We start from the raw sequence: 10,588 nt of genomic DNA on the forward strand, positions 1-10,588 counted from the left end.
GGGAGGAGCGGGATGCCTATCGGCTGACGGTGGTGGCCGTGGACCAGGGCACGCCAGCGCTCTCGGGCACCGGCACAGTCAGCCTCTTCATTGATGACGTCAACGACTGCCGGCCCGAGTTCATCAACCCCATCCAGACAGTCAGCGTCCCTGAGTCGGCCGCCCCCGGCCCTGTGGGACCGGGACCTCCACCCTCGCCTGGAGTACTACCTGCTGGAGATCGTGGCCCGTGACGACACAGATGCGCTGGTGCCTGAACAGCAAGGAGCGTTCACAGTGGATTTTAGGACAGGTAGGAGAGCGGGAAGGGCGGCGCGGGCAGCGCAGACCCCTCTCCTCGCTTCTGCTTCTTCTTCTTCTTCTTCTTCTCTACCTGGAGGTAGGTGTCTGAGGCACGGGGAGATGACGGTTCCCTCCTGCCTCCCCGCTGTCCTCCTCCAGCTGCCCCATCTCACCCTGCCCTGTCCTCTCTCCCCTGGCCAACCGACTTAACTAACCCTTTTCTTTCCTTTCCGGCTCTCAGCCTACCAGGTTTGTCTCTGTGTCTGTGCTCATTTCTCTCTCCGTGCCATCCATTGCCTCCCTCCATCTCGCCCATCTCCATCACAGGTGCCCCTGCTGCGGGCCGGGGGCTGCTCAGCCTTGACAGACCGGACACGGGCACCCTTGCTGGGGACAAGCAGTTGGGGGGACTCCGGGGTAGGTGGTGGGCTCTGCCCTTGGAGACGGAGGGCCAGGAGCTCCCCGCGTCTGTTTTGGAAGCACAGAGCTGATCTGGGAAAGAAAAACACCCTTGTTGGAGGGGGTATGGGTCAAGACTCTGAAAGATTCCCAGATGCTGAGCTAATGTGGATGCAGGGGAGCAGCAGCAGTTGTTCGCAAACCCTCTTGTCCGCACAACCCAAACTCTTACCCCATCCGAGGCATCGTGAGAACCTGTTCGGTGGGCAGAGCAGAGCAGGCAGGAAGGCAGGAGATGGAGAGCAAGGGGAGAGAGGTTGTCTCCTCCTGTAGCTATCATCAAGTATTTTTCTCATTTAGCTTTTGGGGAGAGGCGAGAAAGCAAGTGCAGCGGAGGGTGCAGCAGTTGGCTGGTACAGACTGGTCTACCGAGGGTCCTCAGTGGGGGGGCACAGGTACAGCCTGTGACTTCCTCATCTTTTTGGGGTTCCCAGGAGCTGTGAAGATCAAAACTCCCCTCAACCGGGAACTGGTGGCCACCTACGAGGTCACCATCTCCGTCCACGACAACGCCAGCGAAGTCATCGACCGCTCGGTCAGCGTGCCCAACGGTAAGGGTGGGCTCTACCCAGGGAGCGCAGGGCCAGGGCTGGCAGCTGCCAGGGGCTGGCACAGCTTTTCCCAGGCACCAGCGCAGCTTCTGGGTAGCCGGCAGCTCTCCCACCTCCCTCTTCATCCCAACCAGCAACTTTTCCAGCGGGAGCAGTCCTGGACCAACTCCCATCAGGTTCGGGTTCTCCTCCAACCCCTCCTTTACCAAATGGCCTGAACGTCTCAGGGCTGGGGATGGAGAGGACCATGTGCCCATAACCATACTGTGGGAGACACCCATTTCTTCATTACCGTCCCCATCGTGTCTCGCCACCCTGTTCCTGGTAAATCCAGATCTGTGTGTGAGAAGGCACACGCAGATCAGGAGCAGGTCTGAAGTAGGTGAATCTGTCCCACCGCCAGCTCAGGGCACAGCAGCTTTGCTGAGTATCGCCTATTTTCTCGAGGAACCAGCTCCATTTAGTTGGCTTTCCTAAAGTTTCATGCTTGTATCTTTACAACTCTCCTTTCTCCCACCCTTCCTTCCCTCCTCTTTCTCCCTTGTCCTCTTCTCTTCCCCTGTGGTCTCCACCATGGCCACAGCCAAGCTGACAATCAACGTCTTGGACGTCAATGACAACACGCCCCGCTTCCGCCCCTTCGGAGTCACCTATTTCACCGAGAGGATCCTGGAGGGAGCCACGCAGGGCACCACACTCATCTCCATCTCAGCGGTGGACCCGGACAAAGGTGCCAATGGGCAGATCACCTACGAGCTGCTACAGAAGGCTATGCCTGCCTCGAAGACCAGTCGGCAGGTCAGTGGCCTGGGGAGGTGGGAGTCTGGGGCAGGTCGGTGGCCTGGAGCAGGTTTCTCATGTCCAAGTCTGCCATCCTCTAGGGAAGGTCGTGGCCAACAGGACGGTGGACTACGAGGAGGTGCAGTGGCTGAACTTCACCGTCCGAGCTTCCGACAATGGCTCTCCTCGCAGATCCGCTGAGATCCCCGTGTACCTCCAGATAGTGGATATCAATGACAACAATCCCGTTTTCAGCCAGCCATCCTACCAGGTGAGCTGGGGTTCCCCTGTTCAAGTCCATGGGGGGCTGGGCAGTGCCTGCCTGGTGAGGACAGGCCCAGAGCTGGGGGTTCTCCAGGGACACCTTCTCTTCCCTCTGTCTGTGCTTGAACCATCTGAAGAAGATGGTCAACCCACCAATATACTCTGTGTGAACATCTTGTTCTGGGTCCAGCTGTGCCCACCCCTAGGTGCTACCCTACACCCTTGGTTATTGCCCACTAAAACAGCAAGTGATGAAACAACCAGTCCTACCTGCTCCCTTTGCTTGCAGAAAGCGGTCTTTGAGGACGTGCCATTGGGTACGGTCATCCTGAGGGTCAAGGCCACGGATGCAGATTCTGGGCGTTTTGCTCTCATCCAGTACAGCCTAGGGGATGGAGAGGGCAAGTTTGGGATAAATCCCAACACGGTAAGGAGCCACCCGAGGCTGGAACAGAGCGGGGAAAAGGAGGGGAGGCTGAGATAGCCCCACCTTCTGCCTTGCTCCCACACCTCACCTTCTGCCCCTTCTCGAGTACCAGCTCTGCCAGATGAGGTCCATCTGAAGGTCTCTGTGTGCCGCAGGGTGACATCTACATCCTGTCAGCCCTGGACCGGGAGAAGAAGGATCACTACACACTGACAGCTGTGGCCAGGGACAACCCTGGGGACGTCTCCAGTAACCGTCGGGAGAACTCCGTGCAGGTAGGGCTCTCCTCCCACCACCACTCGTGTGGTGGTCACCAGCAAGAAGATGTTAAACCTCAGCTTTCCTCCTCAGCAGGCTTGCTGGTGGTTCAGGGACGAATTAGACAGAAGGAAGAGCTGATGACCCCAGGGGCTGTGGGGTGGATGATGCAGGGGACTTTGTGCTGAGGGGACGGTGCGTCGCGTCGGGAGGAGGGAACGGAGCAGGGGAGGGTGATGCTATTTTCTGCAAGTGCTCTGGCATGAATGCGTGCCCCGGCCATGGCAGCCCCCATTGTTGGAGGCAGGAATTCAGCTAGCAGAGCAAAACAAATAGCAGGAAGGGCATCACGCTCCTGCAGCAAAGCCCCAGGTCATAGCAGGGGTACAGCCCCCGGGCGCTGCCCGGCTGTCTCCAGCCTCGCGTCACCCAGCCGGCTGTGCTTTGTCGAAGGTGCTGATCACAGTCCTGGACATCAATGACTTCAGGCCCCAGTTCAGCAAGAGCCAGTTCAGCACCAGCGTCTACGAGAACGAGCCGGCGGGGACGTCGGTGATCACCATGACCGCCACCGACCTGGATGAAGGGGATAACGGTGTGGTGACCTACAGCATCGAGGGTCCCGGAGCAGGTAGGTGCTGACAGTGGGGGGGGTGTCCTCCCTATGGAGGAGGGTTACGATGAGGAACAATTGGAGGAGACATAGTGGCCAAGCCTACATCCCGTGTCCTGCGGCTGGTTTGGAGCAATGTGGTGCGTGCACTTTCGGGAGTACTATTGAAAGTGTGGAGCTTTCGGTATTGCTCCACAGTTCCCAGTTCCTCGTGGGGTGGCATGTTACGGCTTTGCCTGCCTTTGTCCTGCAGCCCAGCCTCGGCTCATCCCCTTGTCTCCCCCACCCCAGCAGGACTGGTTATGTACACAAGTGTGTCTTGGAGCAAATTCGCTGCGTGCTTTAGAGGAAAGCTGAGAAGGACTAGGAGGTTGTGGGTGGATAGTGACAGTGCCTGAAATCCAGTATATCATTGCACGCTGAGGAGTGATGGGAACCAGGCAAAAACCAGCATAAATGTAGAGGGGAATGGCAGGCAGAACGTTCATTTTCCTGGGACCCATGGGTTCCTCTGACCGCTGCCCTGTCCCAGCCTGGGCAGGAGTGAAACGCAGCCAGGGATGGCCTGGGAGCAAGACCCTTGGCACTGCCCAGTAGCAGGGATGCGGCAGTGGGCAGGGATGCTCTGAAAACCCTGAGACCATCCACACCCCTGGCCTCAGGCAGCCAGCACTACTCCATCACCCCTTGACAGGGATTTCCCACCAGTGAGGGGTGTGCTTCAGCTGGTACACTGGTTTCTAATCATAATTTGTCTGGGGAGAAATATCCTGAGCCAGAGTTGTGGTTTTTCTACCCCTAGAGGCTTTCAAGATCAATAAAGACTCTGGGCTTGTCGTGTCCCGGCGGCGCTTGCAGTCCTACGAGAGGTTCAACTTGACAGTGGTGGCCACGGACAAGGGGCGTCCCCCTCTCTGGGGAACCACCATGCTCCACATCGAGGTCATCGACATCAATGACAACCGCCCTGTCTTCATCCGCCCGCCCAACGGCACCATCCTGCACATCAAGGAGGTAAATCCCTTGAGAGGGAGCGGGAGTCATGGCACGCTGAGACCGTGCCTGGGAGTGCTCTTGCCTACCAGTGGCAAAAATCCAATCTCCATCTCCACCGGGGATGGAAGATGACCTTGATTTAACACGTGCCAAGAAGGTTTGGGTCATGGGGCTGAATGGTCAACAACAGGCACTCTCCATATGTGTGAGCAGGGATGCTGGGGCAGCTTTGGGGAACAGAAACCCCAGCAGCTTGCAAAACAGGGAAACAGCCGGTCACTGTGTGCCGAGCCTCTTTATAAACAAGGGCTGAGATGCTGACATTTAAGATGTTTCTCCTTTCTGGGAAGTTGTGCTCAGTTCAGCCAGTCCCTGGCACATTTGTGGAGCAGCCGCCCTGCCGAAGGGACTCATGGCTCCATGTTGCCAGCCCCAAGATGGGTTTTGGGCAGCGGGAGCCTGCTGACCCCAATACAGGGAGGTTTTGAGGGGCAGGGGGAGCAGAGGACTCACGTGCAATGCTGGGGCTGAGCGGCTGCACGTGTGCAAGCAGGAGATCCCCCTGCGGTCCAACGTCTACGAGGTCTATGCCACGGACAAAGATGAGGGCCTCAACGGAGCGGTGCTCTACAACCTGCTGAAAACCGGGGCTGGGAACAAAGACTGGGAGTATTTCAGCATCGACTCGGTCAGCGGGCTGATCCAGACGGCCATGCGGCTGGACCGGGAGAAGCAGGCAGTGTACAACGTAAGCCAGGCAGCAGGGTGTCCGTGGGGTGGCCGGAACGGTCCTCGAGGCTGCAGGTCCGGTGCGGGGCTGACGGGATGCAAGTGATGTGGTGGGAATGGGATCAGCTGCCACAGGCATGAAGATGTCACACCTTAGCAGCAACTGGGTGGTAATCAAATACCATCAGGGAGTTGCATCCTCGTGGGCCAACTCCCAGTTCCCTGTTAAAGCCCCCCCAAAACCCTCCACCCCCCAGCTGTCCTCTCTGTCCCTGCCTCAGCGATGACTCCTGGCCCACGTGGCTTTGCCCAGGATGGCCCTTTTGCCTCTCTCCCCAGCTGATCATCGTGGCCTGTGACCAGGGCCAGCCAGCCTACGAGACCATGCAGCCCCTCCAGGTCGCACTTGATGACATCGATGACAACGAGCCCGTCTTCCTCAGGCCACCCGTAAGGCACTGGGATGGAGGGGATGGGACACGGAAGGGTGCAGGGATGGAGACGCCAGCGAGCACGTGTGATGGAGCATGCACCGCTGGGCATCACCATGGTGGGGAGCACGATGGGACTTGTCCGCTTTTATTTAAAGCCACCTCAATGTTTATAACCCTCCCTTCTGCTGGGATCTCTGGCAGAGGGACAGTCCCCAGTACCAGGTGCTCTCCGTCCCCGAGCACTCGCGGCCAGGCACCGTGGTGGGGAACGTCACCGGGGCGGTGGATGCGGATGAGGGCTCCAATGCCATCGTCTACTACTTCATAGCAGGTGGGTGCTGAGCGAGGAGCGGATGGGCAGCTCTGCATCCCCCTGCACACCCCTCACCAAAGGTTTCTGTCGCTCCCATCATCTCCGCACTGCCTTTCTGCCCTGGTCAACGGGCAAGGTGGGGTTTCAGAAATGCCAAGCCCAAAGGGGATTAACTGGGAACCCTTTTCTGCACCCAGCTGGGAACCAGGAGAGCAACTTCCAGCTGAGCCGAGAGGGGAAGCTCCAGGTCTTGCGAGACCTGGACCGGGAGAAGGAGCCGTACTACTCGATCATCGTCAAAGCATCCAGCCAGAGGAACTGGTCGCCTCCCCGGGGCCAGCAGGCAGGCAGAGCCCAGCCCTGGGACCTCAGCGGGGATCTGACCCTTCAGGAGGTGCGGATCTTCCTGGATGACATCAATGACCAGTCCCCCCAGTTCACCAAGTCAGAGTACACGGCGGGTAAGGGGTCCTAGGGGCTGGGGGGGCACCACGAGCCAGAGATGCTCTGGGGAAAATCCAGCCGGACAAAGGGGCAGTAAGAGCCAGCCTGGCCCCAGGTCCCTGTCCTGTCTCTCTCTCAAAGGGGTTGCCACCGATGCCAAGGTGGGTTCGGAGCTGATCAGAGTGGTCGCAGTGGATGCTGATGTGGGCAATAATAGCCTGGTCCTCTACAACATCTTGGGCATCCGCTACATCAAGCAGCACTCCAACGACTCCGAGGAGGTGGCCAACATCTTCAGTATCGGTGCGTACCCTGCATGCCGTGGGAGCATGGGGCCATGGCCAGAGACATCCCCGTGACCAGGGTCACTAAACCTGGACTTGTGACCGTCCTTCCTCCAGGAACCCTTGATGGGATCCTGCGAACCTTCGACCTCTTCACGGCCTACAACCCCGGCTACTTCGTGGTGGACATCATGGCTTCTGACCTGGTGGGCCACAACGACACGGCCATTGTGGGGATTTACATCCTGAGGGATGACCAGCGGGTCAAAATCATCATCAACGAGATCCCCGACAAAGTCAGGCAGTTCGAGGAGGAGTTCATCAGCCTGCTCTCCAACATCACGGGTGCCATCGTCAATACCGATGACGTGCAGGTAACCATCCACCTTTGAGGTTGCTTCGAGGGGTAGGTAACCTTCCACATGCTGCTTGGGAGGTCTCTCTCTTGAGGGGGCCCTCTCTGTATAAACCATAGACAGCCCTGAGTTCTGAAGGTGATGAATACACGCCAGGCTGGGGTGTTTTGAAGGAGTCCAGACCGCCCTCACGGCAGGCTTGAGGGTCTCTTGCCACACAAGCACACCTTGGGGCATGCTCGGGACATGCCCTGCAAGGAGACACCTCTCCCACGCTGCAGACCTTGCTGTCTCTCCGCAGTTCCATGTTGACAAGAAGGGTCGAGTGAACTTTGCACAGACAGAGCTGCTGATCCACGTGGTGAACAGGGAGACCAACCGCATCCTGGACGTGGAGCGGTACGTCACCTGGCCCATCACCCAGCCCATTGCCCGGCCCGTTGAGTCCTCGGGGACCCTCATTAACGTCAAGATGCCCAAGGAACCCTTCTCTTCCCAGGGTGATTCAGATGATAGACGAGAACAAGGAGCAGCTGAGGAACCTCTTCAGGAACTACAACGTGCTGGACGTGCAGCCTGCCATCACCGCCCGGGCCCCGGATGACCTCTCGGCTCTGCAGGTAACAGCCCAGCTGGGTCTGGAGATGGCTGCTCCTCGCAGGTGGGGCATTCCCATCTTCCATGATCCTCCACGGTCTAGAGAGATGTTTCAGCCAAATAATTTTAGGTGAGCGCCCACCACTGGGTGCTGGCTCCATGCTGGAAGTTGCCACTACCCCCCTGTCTCTCCTAGATGGCGATCATTGTGCTGGCCGTCCTGCTCTTCCTCGCTGCCATGCTCTTCATCCTCATGAACTGGTACTATCGGACAGTGTGAGTAACGCCCAGGCTCTGCTTCACCGGCCCACACAATCTCCCTGTGGGCCAGGGGGACCCACACGGCTGCTCCCAGCACTGGCAGCACCGGCAAGCAAAGGAGGGCATCAGCTTCCCAACACTTTCTGCCACGGGGCTCAGCCTGGGTTCAGACATTGCCCCTCTTCCCTCGAAATAGAACGGTTTTATTAGCGATAGTGCCTCTCTCCGCCAAGCTCACCCTCCTTACAGATACAGGGGCTGTTGCAAAGCTGCGTCTCCCTCTCCTTTTGAGCAGCTTCCTTTTATTTATTTGTTTCCCTGACCCGCTGCATTTCTTTCGCAGGCACAAAAGGAAGTTGAAGGCCATCGTGGCTGGCTCCACTGGTGAGCAGCGGTTGGGTTTTCCAGCTACGTGAGACAGCAGGGTGCATGAAGAGGGCGGAGGGGGCACAGGGAGACACTGGGGATGTCAGCAGGGTGTAAAGCAGTAGCGATCCTGCCCAGGCACAGTGGAGGGAGGCTTTTCTGAGCATCTAGGCTCCGCATTATCAGCTGCATCCTAGCGTGTTTCTCACGCCACCGGTGCTTTTTTGTCGCCACATTGCCCTCCCCCATAAAGACGTGCTGCTCAGCCCACCGACGTGCCGCCCTCTAACCCCCGCCCCTGCCTTTTGCAGGGAACAGAGGCTTCATGGACATCATGGACATGCCAAACACTAACAAGTACTCCTTCGATGGGTGAGTTCTCCCCTTCTTTCCCCTCCCCGGTTTCCTACCTCGCAGGATCGCAGGCTGCTCCCGAGCGAGGGACGCCTGCGTGTCGCAGCCAGGGATGCGCGGGAGGTGGAGATGCAATGCCTCTCTGCTCTGCGGAGGGATGCGGCCAGGCATGCCGTCTGGGGCATGACTCTGGTCCTGGGACACGTGCTTGCCTTGAGAGCTTTGAAAGCCAAAAGACCTTGTGCTTTCCTCTGTGACTCCGTCTCTGCCAATACTGGCCAGGCTTGGGGTAAGCAGAGATGATGGACAGGCGTCAACTCAGCTCTGGATCCAGAGTAGCCAAATTCATGCCTGCATAGGGCAGGAGGAGACAGCACAGCCTCAGCCTCTGGGCTTTGGATGGGGTTAGGGATGCCTCCACTCTTTGCTTGCACTGAGGGCTGCTCCTCTTCCCCGGGCAGGGCCAACCCGGTGTGGCTGGACCCCTTCTGCAGGAACATGGAGCTGGCAGCGCAGGCGGAGCACGAGGACGACCTGCCAGAGAACCTGAGTGAGATCACCGACCTCTGGAACAGCCCTGCCCGCACCCACGTGAGACACAGCCCCCACTGGGACACCTCCTACCCATGCCCAACACCCATGTCGCCTCCTCAGCCGCTCTCTCCTCTCACAGGGGACCTTCGGCAGAGAGCCTTCAGCGGCCAAGCCCGAGGATGATCGCTACCTGCGGGCAGCCATCCAAGAGTATGACAACATTGCCAAGCTGGGGCAGATTATGCGGGAGGGACCCATCAAGGTGAGTGTTGAGTGCGAGCATCCTCCACCAAGGGGTCTTCTCCTACCGCTACAGCTTCCAGGTTCAGGGCTGCAGCACTGAAGGATGATGTTCCTCCAAAAAATGCTGGGATGAGGCCAGCCTCCCTCCGACCAAGCCGTCTCCCTTGGGTAACCCGTTGTCTCTCCCCCTCTGCCCAGGGCTCTCTCTTGAAGGTGGTCCTGGATGATTACATGCGCTTGAAAAAACTCTTTGCCCAGCGGATGGTGCATAAGGCCACCGCCAGTCAGGGGGACCGCTCCTCGGTCTCGGAGGTAGACGGGGTGTGCATGGGCATGGGGAGATGCTTGCCGTGCCCTCTGGGATGCAGTGTGTCTTCCCGGCCCCGCAGGCTGCGGTCACTCCCCGCAGCCATTGTTCCCATCACCTAGTGGTCCTCCCATCCTCTGCTTGGCCAGAGGCTGGTTTTCTACAGAGGCTGCCGGTTCCCTGCAGCGCCCCAGCTCTCGTGACCCACCTCGTGTTTCCTCTGAGCATCAGCAGCACCTTCTCCCTCCGTCTCTCCCATCCTGGGGGAGAACCCCACTCTTTGCAGGGTGGGCTCTGTCCATCACCTCTCCACGTCTCTGCCAAGGCTGGCCAAGAAGCTGCTGGCCCCTGCACACAAGCAGGGACTTCTTCCTTTCCCTCTGCTCCTCTGAGCTTATCATCCCAGCAGGTTTTTGAGGCAAAAAAAGGTTTGGACAGAGAGTTTTGGTGCAGGAGGGCTGGTGTGGGGAGAAGCAGCTCCTCCTGAAGCCTTCCTCCTCTTCACTGGCGGCAAAATATGGGGCAAACAGAGTGGAGGAGAGCAGTGGGACAGCAGACACCTTTCAGCCCTTCTGTCCCCCAACCCTCCTTACCCTTATCCCCCTCCAGCCCATTCAGCCTTCCCTTGACTCCTTTCCTTGTCTGCCTCCTGCTCCACCACCCTCTTACAACCCCCAAATCCCAACCTGGGTCCAAAACCCCACCTTGGCCGCTGCGGTGGCTGCTGTGGGACACC

General features: G+C 58.6%; 1 protein-coding gene across 1 annotated transcript in view; it reads left to right on the plus strand.

The window, feature by feature from the left end:
* Window positions 1-9,857, plus strand: part of LOC104159575 (cadherin-23-like) — a gene marked incomplete at its 3' end in the record, with an annotated part of 17,259 nt that extends 7,402 nt beyond the window's left edge. The window contains 24 exon segments of the mRNA XM_009697516.1: window positions 1-175; window positions 177-292; window positions 1,176-1,292; window positions 1,876-2,055; window positions 2,058-2,090; window positions 2,174-2,343; window positions 2,626-2,763; window positions 2,919-3,038; window positions 3,475-3,652; window positions 4,437-4,648; window positions 5,184-5,378; window positions 5,699-5,809; window positions 5,995-6,124; window positions 6,304-6,567; window positions 6,692-6,853; window positions 6,952-7,208; window positions 7,492-7,589; window positions 7,690-7,810; window positions 7,984-8,063; window positions 8,392-8,432; window positions 8,726-8,786; window positions 9,230-9,359; window positions 9,442-9,564; window positions 9,744-9,857. The exon segment at window positions 1-175 is cut by the window's left edge and continues 31 nt beyond it. Coding sequence (XP_009695818.1) covers window positions 1-175; window positions 177-292; window positions 1,176-1,292; window positions 1,876-2,055; window positions 2,058-2,090; window positions 2,174-2,343; window positions 2,626-2,763; window positions 2,919-3,038; window positions 3,475-3,652; window positions 4,437-4,648; window positions 5,184-5,378; window positions 5,699-5,809; window positions 5,995-6,124; window positions 6,304-6,567; window positions 6,692-6,853; window positions 6,952-7,208; window positions 7,492-7,589; window positions 7,690-7,810; window positions 7,984-8,063; window positions 8,392-8,432; window positions 8,726-8,786; window positions 9,230-9,359; window positions 9,442-9,564; window positions 9,744-9,857 — 3,326 coding nt within the window.
* Between the last annotated feature and the right edge of the window lie 731 nt (window positions 9,858-10,588).

The sequence above is a fragment of the Cariama cristata genome, unplaced genomic scaffold (genome assembly GCF_000690535.1).
Source record: "Cariama cristata isolate BGI_N322 unplaced genomic scaffold, ASM69053v1 scaffold24853, whole genome shotgun sequence".
NCBI lineage: Eukaryota > Metazoa > Chordata > Aves > Cariamiformes > Cariamidae > Cariama > Cariama cristata.